General features: G+C 38.3%; 1 protein-coding gene across 1 annotated transcript in view; it reads right to left on the bottom strand.

Annotated features, from left to right (window-relative positions):
• Positions 1–4,579: 4,579 nt before the first annotated feature.
• LOC145398711 (glutamate receptor U1-like) overlaps positions 4,580–15,671 on the bottom strand; it is a gene marked incomplete at its 3' end in the record, with an annotated part of 28,069 nt that continues 16,977 nt past the window's right edge. The window contains exon 3 of the mRNA XM_080271512.1: positions 4,580–4,771. Coding sequence (XP_080127638.1) covers positions 4,580–4,771 — 192 coding nt within the window. The remainder of the gene's footprint in view (positions 4,772–15,671) is intronic.

Below are 15,671 nucleotides of genomic sequence, written 5' to 3'. Positions count from 1 at the left end.
AAAACAAATCTTAGTTACCAGAAGAACAATTGCCGTACATTGTTACTGTTTCTTCAGGAAGCACACGGAAAGGAACAGTCTTGTCATATCTCTAATTCTTCCTGGAAATGATATCAAAGTTACGACACCAAATCGGTTGTGAATATGCTCGAGTTTCTAAGTCCTGGACGTAAACTAATTGTGCACTACAAGAAACCTTCCACTTTACCCTTTTTACTCTAACTTGGGCTAAAACTGAAATCTCTCCATCTTGGGCACTGACTTCTACCAACAGATTAACACTTGAATATGATGCTAGTCACAAAAAAGTGCTATGGAACCTATTTAAAGGTAAAATATTGTTTTATGCTGAAACTGATCTACGTAGAATAAGCTGTAAAAGGACAAAATTCTTGATCAGGATAAGATAAAGGACAATAGACTCCATACATAAGAACTGGGTTTTCGCAAGGCCTCCCTTCTTAGAGGGTTCAAACATTATGGAACCGCAAGAAAAAACTGGAAGATCACAAACGGATATTTGTTCAGTAAAGTCGGCAGATGCTTGTTTTGTCTATTGACAGGGAGGGGGGAAGGGAGACAGGGAGGGCACAGGATATGAAAACCAAGTCCTAATAAACAAATATGGTAAGTAACATTGAAATGCTACTCTACCATTCCATAAATTATACATTGAAGAGGTCCAGTGAACAGGTCTACAATATTAACCTCTGATTTTTTTTTTCTTTTTTTTGCTGTGAGTGCATATATTTAATATCGCCGTGTCAGTAGAGAGGTCCCAGTGGAAGCGGGTACGAATCCCGGCTGGGACAGGGAACGGTTTAAAGGATTTAAATTTCGCTAAGCAGACTTTACTGATCTATCATAAGACTCGCCATGTAAAAAAAAAAAAAAAAAAAAACACCAATACCACTACACCAGTCCTGTAAGAGACAGCCCTATTATGTATTCAGTATCGACGGTGGGTGCTTAGCGCTGAAGTGGTGACGTGGAAGTGTACGATACGTGGAAGGACTGCTGGGCCTCATGGAACGGGCTGTTATGCCTGTGCCTAGACTCGTGCACACACAAAGTGTATATGCATACATACATACATATATATACTTTTTTCTGATGAGATAGAGTAGTAGGAGGAGTGGTACGGTATATGAGAGAGAGGTGTGTGTGAATGGCAGAGACGATTCATTTGTTACCATCCCTCTCCGGGATTTCAGTGTGCTGACATCGATGGACAGACTGATCGAGATCCTGGTAAATATTTGCTTTACGTTCTCCACTGTTTTTTTGTGGTTTTCTCTTTTGCACCAGCTTGTTTTATCCTGTGAATGGTGGATTTAATGTGGAAGGTTAATAAAACCTTGTTTTTTTCTTTGTCAGATATTAAGTTAGCCTCATCTGACCTAATCAGTGGAATTATATCATATTCACACGGTACTACTTCGTCTTGCGCAACAAATGTCACCCATCTTTCACCAAAAACACTTCGTTCCCTTTATCTTATGCAGGGACTGATAAAGTCTGTTTAGTATATAAAAACGTGTTTCCGACAATCTGCGGCATCAAATCATCCCACATAGAAAAAAACAACTTGATGATAAGGAGGAAACCCGCCGAAGAGAAGGAGCCCTAAATTATATCAATCAATCAATCAATCATTTCCTGTGGCACCCTCGGGGATGCATAGGGCCTCGATGAAATCACCACCACATCCTATCTTGTGCTAACTCCTCAAGATCTCCCCAACACTCATCTCCAGCTTCCCGTCTCATTGTCCTCACCCACGTCTCTTTTGGCCTTCCTCTACCTCTCCTACCAAGTGCCACCCACCCTGGTGTACCTCGTACTATTCCCTGTCTCCTATACACATGTCCTAGCCACTTCCATCGTGAGAATCTAACATATTCATCGATCGGCTGCACTCCCGTTATTTCTCTAATTCTACTATTTGGTATCCTTTCCCACCACTTAACTCCTAATATTCTTCTAAGTGCTTTATTTTCAAACACCAAGAATTTATTTTCCATAGTCACTGTGCTGTACCAAGACTCGTGTCCATAAATTAAGATACTCCTAACCATTACCTTATAAAGTTTGATTTTTGTATGCACAGAGAAATTGTTATTATTCCAAATATTTTTAAGCATTCCCATTGCCTGATTAGCCTTCTTTAACCTTTCCTCGAATTCAAAGTTCAAAGAACCATCCTTGGCTAAATAAGTACCTAAATATTTAAACCTATCAACTTGCTTTACAACCATACCTCCAATTACACATTCCTGCGCATTTTCCATATTCATATTGATTATTTCAGTTTTTCCACAATTAATAACCAAACCCACCTTGTGACCTTCACTCACCAAACAGTCCAACACTCTCTGCATCTCTTCTGGCCCATCACAAATCAAAACTATATCATCTGCATAATCTAAATCCAAAAGTTTCCTGTTCTCTCCCCAAAGTATACCTGCACCGGTTTCTGTTCCAACGCGTTTCATAATGTAATCAATGACCAATATAAATAGTAAAGGCGATAGAACACCACCTTGAATTACTCCGGACTTGACTTCAAACGAATCACTCAGACAACCATCAACCATCACTTTACAAAATGTGTCCTCATGCATGTTCATAATGACCCTCACAAACTCCTCTGGTATTCCATAATGTCTCATGATCTTCCCCATAGTCTCTCTCGAAACACTATCAAAAGCCTTTTCAAAATCAACAAAACAAAGACTTAACGGCACTCTCATTTCATTAACTTGCTGCATCAAATGCCTAACTATAAAGATCTGATCATTGCAACCACGTCCCTTTCTAAAACCAGCCTGTTCATCCCTCAGAATACCCTCAACCACTGGCTCCAACCTATTTAACAACACTCTACTGAAAACTTTCAAAGCTATCGGTGACAAAGAGATTCCCCTCCAATTACCACATTCACTCAGGTCTCCCTTCTTCGGAACTTTAACAATTACACCATTCTTCCAAACTGATGGTAGTAACCCCGTCACCCATATCTTATTGAATAGCTTGGTCAAGATCATTATTAATCTATCCCCCTCCACTTTAAACATTTCCGGAAATAAACCATCCTTCCCTGGTGCCTTATTATTCTTTAACTGTTTTACTGCTTTCTCCACTTCTGCAAGCCTCAACTCTCCTGTTTCTATATTTAAATCTTCCTGAGCAGACGGTATATCCTCTTCTGGTGGTATTGGTCTATTAAGAACTGTCTCAAAATGCTCTTTCCATCTATTTTTAATATCTCCATCTTTGGTCAATAAATTTCCTTCCCTGTCTCTAACTGGTATTTCATTGCGTTTACCTGCATTACCACTCAGTTCTCTAATCGATTCATATGCTATTCTTTGACTCTGTCCATCATTTTTGTTTATTAAGATTTCAGTCTCTGCAACCTTTTCATCCACACATCTTCTTTTATCTCTCCTAGCTAACCTTCTTACTTCTGAATTCAAACTCCAGTACGCAGCTCTTGCTAATTCAATCTCTTGTTCATCAACGCATTGCATCTCACTCCTCAATTTAGCCTCACCTCTCTTTTTTATCATATCCCACGTTTCCTCTGATATCCATTTCTTTCTCCTGAAGCTATGTCTCCTTCCAATCGTACATTCAGCAGTCTCATGCAAAACTTTGTTCACATCCTCCCACATCTCATCTACACTTCTCTCCCCCTCTTCCAACGTTTCCAACACCAAAAACCTATTTTTGCATTCTAATCTGAATTCCTCCTTTTCTTCTCCTTCCCTTCTAAGCTTAACAATATCGTATCTACCAACACCAGATTTTTCCTTCTTCTGATTTTTAAGTTTAAACCTTATTTTTGCAATATATATTGCCCGAATAAATTTTCACTACTTTGGCCTAAAACTGTTATCTCTCCATCTCCAGTTCTTCACTGATTAGTTGTAACAATAAATCAAAACGGCATTATGATGCTGGTCACGAAGAAGTGCAAGGGACAGAATGTACTAGACCTGCATCTCTCTGCTGCTAAACTGTGTGATATAAGCTAAAAGAAAGGAGGACTATTTGAACTAAGATAAGGTAAAAGGAGTATTGCAGTGTCGATATCCATAGTTTAACTGTTGACTGTAAATAAAAGGGTGTTGTCCTTACTTTAAATAATGTCATTTCTGTAACATAAGCAATGAGAAGTATCTTGATATTAGGATCGTTAATGACATCTCTGAGGGTTTGGTAGGGATGACTGATGTGTCTGACAGCCAGGAGGGACATGAGGTTACCAACGTAGCTTTGTGTTAACGCCACCATCATCAGCATCCACACCCCTTGCACCACACGTTCCCACCACCACCACCCAGACGAATTAGACACATCTGTTTAAAACAAAAGCAATTAATTCAGTGACGTCTAAAGGAGGCATATTAAAAAAAAAAAAAAAAAAAAAAGGAGGGGGGCAAGTTTCAATTGGGACATTCACGCTACCTTCTTGGAGGAGGATGCGAATACAGTTGAATATGTTGGTCTCTTGTCTTGGTGGGTGGTTAGTGTGTGGAGGGAGGCAAGAAGGAAGGAGTAGCATAGCAGTGATCACAGCCAGCAGTGCCGACCCCACAGCCATCCACACTACCGGTGACAGAGGCAGCAGGAAGCCCCACGGGTCCACCTCAGGGCGACCACGGGCAGCGAAAATTTTATGGTGCGTCATAAAGAAACACGGACCGCAGTGGAAATCCTGTTTCGTCTCCTCTATGATGCCATATGGCCCACTCATATCAGCCTCCTAGAACAGAGAAGAGTTACTGAAGAAATGTGCAGTTAGCTGAGCATACAGGCTGGTCCGTATATAACGCTCCACTTGCACTCAGTGGGGTGATATCTCGTGTGTTTTGGGGATGGAGTAGTGAGCGTTATCAGTATCTATCCTGTATCATTTATTAATTTTCTACACCTACTTCCACAACCAAGCACACACTAGCCGACTGAGTCATTCTCACAACATATAAATAATGGCATGGGACTTTAGTGAAGCGCAGTTTATGGGTCCCGTTTAATTTTATTAAAATATTCCTTTTCTTTAATAAAACGGCCGGGTGAAAACAAACATAAAGGTCAAAATATGATCATTAGTAATTACTCTGTTCATCAGGAAACAAATAAACACACAGTATTTTTTTATGTATAGGGTACTGTGTAAGCCTTGCCATTTTTGTGTGTTCTGCTGACTGATATAGAAAACTCTTGTTAATTTAGTATGTGTACCTTTGAATGAAAGAAAACTGAATATTGGGTTAAAGTGATAGTCTCTTTCATTATGTCTATTCTATTTATCTATAGCCCGACGCCCTAATCCTGCAAAGGGTGGCCGCAGACACAACGCCTCCAAGTTGTTCTGTCACCCACCATTTGACTACCCTCCCTCCAACTCACTTCCCCCTCCTTCATATACCTCTCAACTCCATCCCTCCACCTCATTCTCGGTCTCCTCCTCCCTCTCCCTCCCTCCACTTCACCTGCATACACCCTCTTAGTCTTTCATTCTCCATTCTCTCCACATGTCCAAACCACCTCAGTTTATTTCTCTTTCATTATGTGCAATCCCTAAAAATTGTATCCTCACTTGGAAGTTAATAGGTTCGAAATCATACGTTCACCTCTATAATAATTAAACGCAGGTATTAGATATAGCATTGATGTGTCACAACTGTAGGAAATGCCTATGATAACACATAGCATAGATATGTCACATGGCAACTGGGATCTTCAGGGCTACCAACATGTGTCACAAGGCCTCAGTCGTGTTTAGGATCACATTCTTAGTTTTTCAGTTTGTTTACCGCAAAGTTGTTCCGATACTTTTTTTTAGGCACTGTGCACTTGACAAAATCCCCGTCGCCTCTCCTACTCCCTTCCCCATGGGCTTTAAAATTCAGTCCAGTGATTCTACAGCACCTGACACTGAATAATTTACTTGACAATAGATCAGTGTCATCTGTGTCATTTGCTTCAAATTCAGGAGACTAATTTTCAAAGATCATAAGCAGAAAAGCAGGACAGATGACACGTCTTTAGTTGATGGTACTCTGTTTAAGTTCATCAAGGAAACAATTAGCTCAATGTGACCTCAGTATACCCATTGTCCATGTATAGTTGCTGGGAGAGTTACACGGACTCCCTTAGGAACATGTCAGTCTTTGAACAACCTGCCAGACACACCGATCAAACAAAAAAGAACACTTAACAGAATGCAGTACACACGGCCAACAGCTGGTCTATGGGCAATAGATTTATTTGGCCTGTGATCTTAACCTTTGACAAAAAACTCTCAGAATCAAATAACTTCATGCTTGCCTAAGCCTTAACCCTTCCAATAACTTAGGTTCAAGTCAGAGCAAGATTGTTTGAGCTGACTTTGCCCGGTGACCTTTCCCTTTGACCTTGACCTTGACTGTTTTCAAAATAGATCTCTTTGTCCGTGTGTTAACCTCATCCCTTCCACAATGTTTTGTGCAAATCAGATGAAAACTGTAAGTTGACTTTGCCATGTGATCCTGACCTTAAACCTATTAATCTGAAAAAAAAAAAATAATAATAATAATCTCTTTGATGACTGTCAACTTATCCACCAATTTTGATCCAAAAGAGATCAAAATTTCTTTGCTTATTTTGCTCACACACACACACACACACACACACGGAGTCAATCAAGGCAGACGTGCGACATCGGAGCTCCGTACCGAACCAACACGGCCAGTGGCATTACCTAAATTAGTATCTTTGTATGAGTCAAACTCTGTACCAGGTTAGACTAAATGGTTTTTCATTATTAAAAGAAAAAAAAAATAAGTTTAAACAAGACTTGTTCAAACAGAAAAGAGAACCAAGACGAAAGAATGTGCTGAGTCAGTTGAGGTTTGTTTAGACTACAGCTGCACGGGGAATGTAAGTACATACTCTGTTCTTTTAGTATTGCAAAATGGTTACATACTTTAGTAAAGCAAATTTGGAAAAGAAAAGGATTAAAGGTAGAAAGCAAAATGATGATTTCTACCAAGAACTGGTTAAAGTGGAGACTCACAATAGACTGGTTGAACATGTAAACAAACTAGAAATGGCTTTCAAATATGAAATTGATGAAATAAAGAAGCAGATGCACTTGCAAAAGGAAGAAATAGAAAAACTAGGAAGGGAGGCCAACAAGAAAGACACAACCATCAGTGAACTAACAGTGGAACTGAGTACACTTAGGAAGAAAATGAGTGAAATGGCAAGTACAGTAGTCAATCACGAGAGTGTTATGGAAGAGTTCAAAAATGACACAGAGGCAATTAGGCAAATAAGCAGTCTTATAGACCAGAGCAGTGATATTGAGGAGAAGACAACACAGGTGAATGAAGCTGTGCAAAGCTACAAAAATGATGTGGAAACCACGTATGCTGAAATGGTGAAAGTAAAGAAAGACTTAGAAACAAGGGTGGAGGAAAAAAGCATTAAACAGGAAGTGAAAAGAATAATCCAAAATAATCCAAAGTTAGTCAGAGATTCACTAGATATAAACAAATCTATAGTAATCACTGGTATAGAAGAGGGAGAAGTAAAAAACAGGATCACAAGAGACAAAAAGGAGATGGCAAATATAATGAGGTTACTGAAAGAAATATCAGAGGAAATCTGTAGTAAAGACATAGAGGAACACAAAAGGTTAGGGAAATACGAGAAAAGCAAGACAAGACCTCTAAAGGTGACTTTCCAGAGTGTAAACACTGTGGAAGAGATACTAAAAAATGCAAAGAATCTTATGGTAAAAGAGGAGTTCAAAAATGTATGGATAAAAAGATGCCTAACACAAGAGGAACTGGAATTACTGAAAGAGAAAAGGGAGGAAGCAAAAACAAATAATGAGGGAAGATCATAAGAGGAGAAGAAGAATTTTTTTTTTTACAAAGTAATAGGATTGCAGGTACGAAAGTGGTACACAAACAGGATGGAAGAAAAAGGAGGAAGGTAGTAGAACCATGCCATGACAAGTATATAAACAAGATGATAAAGCTGATGTACTCAAATGTGGATGGAATGGTATCTAAATTACTAGAGATGAATGATTATGTCAGAGAAAATGAACCACAAATAATATGCCTAACTGAAACAAAATTAACACCAAGGATATCCAATGACATACTAAACTTAGAGGAATACAATATATGGAGAAGAGACAGAAATTTATAAAAAGGAGGAGGAATTATAATATTAACTAAGAAAAATCTAAAAGTCAATGAAATAAAACTAAATATACCATCACAAGTAGAACTGATTGCAGTAGAGATCAACACATCTGAAGGGAAAGTAATTGTAGCCAATTTGTACATGCCACACAGATCAAACACATGGGAAAGAGATGAATATGAGGACCTGACAGAGAGTACAATTCAGAGTTTAAGATCATTACTACATAAAATGGAAGAGAAATCGGAAAGAATTATACTAACTGGGGATTTTAATACAAATATAAATTGGAATACTCTAGATATAATTAGCCAAGAAAGCTGTTCGGACAAAAAGCTCCTGGATCTCGTGCAGGAGTTTTTCCTGACGCAACATGTGAGGGAAACCACCAGAAAAAGAGGACTTGATGTACCTTCAGTGCTAGATCTAATATTTACTAGGCAAGAAAATGATATTAACAGTTTAATATATCACCCTCCACTCGGCAAAAGCGATCACGCAGTACTAATTTATAACTTCAGTATAGCATATGACATAGTTAACAGCAATGACAGTTACAAAAAGAGCCTAAACTATAAAAAGGGAAATTATCAAGACCTAAAGAAGTATTTCTCAGAAGTTGATTGGGAAAATGAGCTTAGAGGACAAGATTTAAATGCTGTATATAAAAAATTCTGTGAATTTTATGAAATAGGAGTCCAGAAGTACATCCAACAGCACAAAGAAGCAGATAAGAAAATACAGAAATGGTTCAATACAGAATGTAAAATATCAAAAGAAAGAAGAGATTTGTTGTGGAATAGATACAGAAGACACAATAGTGAAAGGGCGTATAATAATTACAAACAGGCAAGAAACGATTATACAAGAATAAGGAGGGAAGCCCAAAAACAGTTTGAGGAGGATATAATAAATAAAAAGAATGATCAACCAAAGCTGTTTTACAGCTACATCAGAAGGAAAACCAATGTAAAAGATATAATACAATCCATTACGGACGAGGGAATCACTTATACAGAAAAGAAAGATATTTGTGAAGCACTAAATAAGAATTTCCAATTAGTTTTTACAGAAGAAAAAAATTTTGAGAGGGACTATGTCGAACATGCATGTCCACACATAGTACCAGATATACAAATAGCAGAAAAAGTAATACAGGAGGAGTTAAGTAGATTAGACAGAGGAAAAGCAAGTGGTCCTGATGAAATTTCATGTTGGGTACTACGAGAATGTGCAAAGGAGTTAAGTAAACCATTATTTTTAATTTTCAAGAAATCCTTGGGTCAAGGTAAACTACCTGATATTTGGAAAAGAGCAAATATTGTCCCCTTATTCAAGAAAGGAAATAGACAAAATCCACTCAGCTACCGACCAGTATCACTGACCAGTGTTGTAAGCAAGGTATTGGAAAATCTAATACGAAAAGCTTGGCTAAATCATCTAGAAGAACACAGTATGATAACAGAAAGACAGTTTGGTTTCAGAAAAGGATAATCATGTGTTACTAATCTGTTGAGCTACTATGACAGAGTAACAAACACAATACAGGAAAGGGAAGAATGGGTGGACAGTATCTATTTAGATTTCAAGAAAGCTTTTGACACAGTACCACACCATAGACTTTTATGGAAACTGTACCATCAAGGAGGAATTCGAGGCAAACTGTTTTGTTGGATGCAAGACTTTCTCATAAAAAGAGAAATGAGAACAGTACTAAGAGGAAACTACTCATCATGGAAAGAAGTGACTAGTGGAGTACCACAGGGTTCAGTGCTAGCACCAATCATGTTTTTAGTTATATAAATGATATAAACAGTAACACTGGAAATGAGAGCTATCTGAATATGTTTGCAGATGATGCAAAAATACAAAGGAGAATTACTAACACAGACTCTTGTAAAGAGCTACAAGAAGAATTAAATAAACTTCATGAATGGAGTAGTACATGGCAAATGGAATTAAATGTGGACAAGTGTCATGTAATCAAGTTTGGTAAAAGTGGAAAAAGACCTGATTGGGATTATAAGTTAGGAAATAAAACCCTGTACACATCAGAAAGAGAGAAAGATCTAGGTGTGATTATTAATAACAGACTATGTCCGGCTGACCACATCAGCGAGAAGGTACGGAACATGTATACACTGCTTGCAAATATGAGAATAGCATTTACATACATAAATGAAGACATGCTAAGAAGGATAATAACATTCATTAGACCAACCCTGGAATATGCATCAGTAGTCTGGAGTCCTTATCTAAAAAAACACATATACAAGATTGAAAAAGTTCAAAGGGCCGCTACAAGATGGATACCAAGCTTAAGGGATCTAAGCTACGAAGAAAGACTAAATAAACTGAATCTACCAACACTACAGGAGAGAAGGGAAAGAGGTGACATGATAATGCTATAGAAGTGCATATCAGGGAAGGAGAAAATAGACATAAATGATTACTTAACATATGGAGAAGCATCAGCAAGAGGACACTGCAAAAAACTGCATAAGAAGAGAGGTGATAAAGACGTAAGGAAATTCAGTTTCCCAAACAGAGCAATTGATCAATGGAATTCACTACCGAATGAAATAGTGTGTGCCAAAACAATTCACAAATTTAAGGATATGTACGATGAATATGGTTTACGACACGGGACAGTACAAGCTTGACTCATTCCTGTAAAGATACAATTAAGTAAGAACAATTAGGTAAGGTAAGAACACACACACAAGAAAGCAAGCAGTCTGATAGATCTGAACAGTGATATTGAGAAGATAACCCATGTGAATGAAGCGATGCAAGGCTACAAAAATGATGTGGAAACTACGTATGCTGAAATGGTGAAAGAAAATAAAGAAAGACTTAGAAACAAGAGTCGAAGAAAAAAGCATTAAAAAAGAAGTGAAAAAAATCATCCAGAACTATCCAAAATTGGTAAAAGATTCAGCAGATATCAACAAATCTTTACTAATCAATGATTTAGATGAGGACGAAATAAAAAACAAGATTTCAAGAGACAAAGAGGAGATGGCAAATATAATGAGCATACTGAAGGAAATATAAGAGGAAATCTGTAATAAAGACATAGAAGAACACAAAAGGCTAGGGTGATAAGTCAAGGTCTCTGAAAGCAACCTTCCAGAGTGTAAACACTGTGGAGATACTAAAAAATGCAAACAAACTTATGGAAAAAAAGACAAATTCAAAAACGTAAGGACAAAAAGATGCCTAACTCAAGAGGAACTGGGATAACAAAAAGAGAAGAGGAAGGAGGCAAAAACAAAGAATTGAGGGAAGATCAGAGGTAGAGAAGAACACATTTTTTTTTTACAAAGTAATTGGACTGCAGGTGCGAAAGTGGTACATAACCAGAAGGGAATAAAAAGGAGGAAGGTACATTAGAGACCCAAATCATGACAAGTATGTATACAAGATGATTAACCCCCTCCATCCCAACGTTTTCTGGGCAGTGGTACGCCCCAATCCCGACAATTTTATACTTTTTTTTTTTGGCTCAAACATCTGTTTTTGGTGAGAAACTAAGGAAAATCACAAAGAAAGTGGTCACCGGGGTCGATAAATGGCCCTAGGGGACGCAGGTGAGTTCCACCTGTACTCCCATTCTCTCACGGTAGTCTGGTCCTCTCACGTTTTCTATGGTTGCTTGGGCTATCTGAAATGATACTGTTTACGTACATTTTCATTTATTACAAAGTTGAAAACATGTATAACAGAAGTATATTGGGTTTTATACAGAAAAACATGAGAAATAAGGAATGTACCACTGTGCGAACCTAGCGAAATCGGTCGATTATGTCACCGATGGATAACAAATATCGTTATTTCATCAGCTATTGTATTTTTTCAAGTTCCATATTACTTCCACAATACATCATACCATTTTCTACTTTACATAATTGTTTTTACATATTTTGAGGCATTATGATAATAATTAGCGTTGAAAGAGCGCTTATTTACCAAGTGAAATCATGTTCCGTCATGATTTCTTCAACTCAGAATCTATTTTTTCATCTTTTATATTACTTCTAACATAACATATTACCCATTTACATGTTAGACAATTGCTTTCACTTTCTGCTGCCCTAATCATCCCCACATCACTAGTTCCTGCCCCTCTCCTCTTTCCTTTACCCTTTCCCTTCCCTTTCCTTCCTTTCCCAACATCCTGGGGCTGTGGGGAGGAAGTAAGGGAATATTGGGGGTCGAATGAAGTGCTAGGGAGAGGCTGCTCCTCCCCTCCACGCCCCACACGAACACCACGTGTACGTGTTGCCTCCCCCACACCACTCTCGCTTTCACGCATCTCTCTCCGCTCTCCCGCCCCACCACTTTCACTTTCTGCTGCCCTAACCATCCCCACACCACTACTTGCTGCCACAGAACACATAGGACGACCATACCTGTGGAACAGTCGTGATGTTACCTTTGTCCCATGTGGCGATATCTTCTCCTTCCCCAGCCATGAAGATACACCAGGTCCTGCTTCATCGTCATCGTCATCGTCCTCATCTGATTCTCTGTGTTGTGGTTGGATAGGTGTCAGGGATGCAGCACGTGGTGCAGGCTGGCCTTCCCTTGCCTTCTGGTACGTGATGTATTTCACTTTCCTTGGGGAAGGGACCTCCTCATCACTGCTGCTGGTAACCTCATCAGGCTGCATGTAATCCTTGTCAAGGGTGTCGTCATCCAGTGGGGAATCACTGTCGCCTGTAAAGGCATCCAGGGTGGCTTGTATCTTCTCCTCTGACAGACCACGACGCGCCATGTCTGACCTTGGTGACTGCTGAGAGGTGAGTGGACGAGACAAGGGGCAGGCGGGGTCACGCTGGATCTAGGAGCTTGCCCGCCTGGTGGCGAGTAGGTGAGGCTTGCATAGGCGGGCGAACCAAAAATCAGGCGGGAAATTTGAAAATTGTGAAAATTATGCACCTTGCAATGTTGCCGAGTTAATTTACGTCTCCGGGATATGAGTGCAAATCACGTGAGGACGTGAATTCTTGTTTATGGGATGGGGCGGGTTAAGATGATGTACTCAAATGTGGATGGAATGGTATTAAATTATTAGAGATGAATGATATATATATATATATATATATATATATATATATATATATATATATATATTTATATATATATATATATATATATATATATATATATATTTATATATATATATATATATATATATATATATATATATATATATATAAAAAGGAACCACATATTACTTGCCTAACTAAAACAAAGTTAACACCAAGGATATGATGCGATACCCTAAACCTAGAGAAATACAGGTATAACTTTAGAAGTAACCAACGTTACCGATTTTCATTATATTACGTCCCTGAGCTATTCTAACCACGACTTACCTTTTAAGGCTAGTTTGAGTTGGGGGAGCTAATTTGGTAGGGGTCGTCATGTAGTGGGTTAGGTTAGACTATCTCTCAGTAGCGGATGAATGGAGCGCCATATTGGCTGGTGCAGGAAAGTGCACTCGGTCTATGTCAGGCCCTAGGTTAGGTTAGGTTAGGTTAGTTTAGGTTAGTGCAGAATAGTGTGTTTTCAATTAATTTTGATCTTGATTTGGGGGGATAAACCCACTTTTGGAAATCTTACTCAAAATTACAAAAGGGGGATTTTCCCCCCAAAATGAAGGTCAAAACTAATTAAAACACGGTATTTTGCATTGGAAACCATAAAAATAATAATAAAAGAAAACGTTGGTTACTTCTAAAAATTTACCGGAATACAATATATGGAGAAGAGATACGAACTTAAAAAAAGGAGGAGGAATTATAATATTAACAAAGAAAAATCTACAAGTCAAAGAAATAGAACTAGATATACTCTCACAAGTAGAACTGTTTGCAGTAGAGATTAATACATCTGAAGGGAAAGTGACTGTGGCAAATTTATACAAGCCACCTAGATCAAACACATGGGAAAAAGGCAAATATGAAGACTTGGCAGAGAGTAAAATTCAGAGTTAAAGAGCATTACTGCATTGAAGGAGGGGAAATCTGAAAGAATTTTACTAACTGGACATTTCAGTACAAATACAAATTGGATTACTCTAGATAAAAAATGTCAGGAAAGCTGTTGGGATCAAAAGCTCCTGGATGCTGTGCAGGAGTTTTTCCTAACACAATATGCAAAGGAAAACACCAGAAAAAGAGGACTGGATGTACTCTCAGTACTAGATCTTATAATTACAAGGGAAGGAAATGATATTGATAATATAATGTATCACCCTCCATTCAGCAAAAGTGACCATGCAGAATTAAATTGCAACTTTAGGATTGCATATGACGTAGTTAACAGTAATGAAAGTTACAAAAAGAGCCTAAACTACAAAAAGGGCAATGATCATGACCTAAAGAAATACTTCTTAGAAACAGATTGGGAAAAAGAGCTTAGAGGAAAAGATTTAAATGTTATACAGGTATATAGAAAATTCTGTGAACTTTATGAAATAGGAGTCCGAAATTACATCCCACACGACAAAGAAGCAGAAAGGAAAATAAAGAAATGGTTTAGTAAAGAATGTAAAAAAGAAAAAGAAAAAAAAAAGATGTGTTGTGGAACAGATACAGAGAAGACAATAGTGAGAGGGCATATAATAACTATAAATAGGCAAGAAACGATTATACAAGAATAAGGAGAGAAGCCGAAAGACAGTTTGAGGAAAACATTATAAATAAAATTACTGGTCAACGGAAGCTATTTTACAGGTACATCCGAAGCAAAACCAAAATAAAAGATAAAATACAATCCATTACAGACGAGGGGATCATCTATAAACAAGAGAAAGATATTTGTGATGCACTAAATGAAATTTTCTTATCAGTTTTTACAGAAGTGTACGAGTACGCTCTGCGATCAAGACTTTAGCGTGGTCAAAAGGGGACTAAAAAGAAGTCACACTGCATGTTGGAATGATTGGAAACTCAGATTGATGGAGACTCTACCACTAGCGGCCTCTTTGGTTGCGTTTGTTACTTCTCGAGTGGCCAAGCTAAGCATGGTAGCATGCCAAAATGATGGGGTCAGTCTTCAACTCAGCCAACCCAAGCCTGACCTTCGCGATTTCCCAAAATGCTCCTGGGTTACACATTAACAAGCTCTTAGGTCAACTCTGTATCACCAGTTCCCAAGTGTTTACAAACAATAAAGTTCAAGTGAGAGGAAATGTGTATTAACAAGACCCAAAAGAAAAGGGTAGGAATCTTCCCATCTACTAGCCTTACAGAATAATTCTGAATCAGTTGGCACGTTATTCAACAAACATATGGCCCTAATATCAAATTCCACAAAACTTAGCTCCCTTGTCCCAGGTTCAGTCAAATGTGGCTCTCCATAATCGGCCCTCTGAGCTCATAGTTCACTGGTCCGGACTTCTGATATTCTTGACCTTGACTTCCACACTGGGACCTTGACCTCTGTAC

This window comes from Coenobita brevimanus, chromosome 46 (assembly GCF_032717465.1).
Source record: "Coenobita brevimanus isolate Jiangsu-jjx chromosome 46, ASM3271746v2, whole genome shotgun sequence".
Taxonomy (NCBI): Eukaryota; Metazoa; Arthropoda; class Malacostraca; order Decapoda; family Coenobitidae; genus Coenobita; species Coenobita brevimanus.
This window is presented reverse-complemented; position numbering and strand designations above follow the sequence as displayed.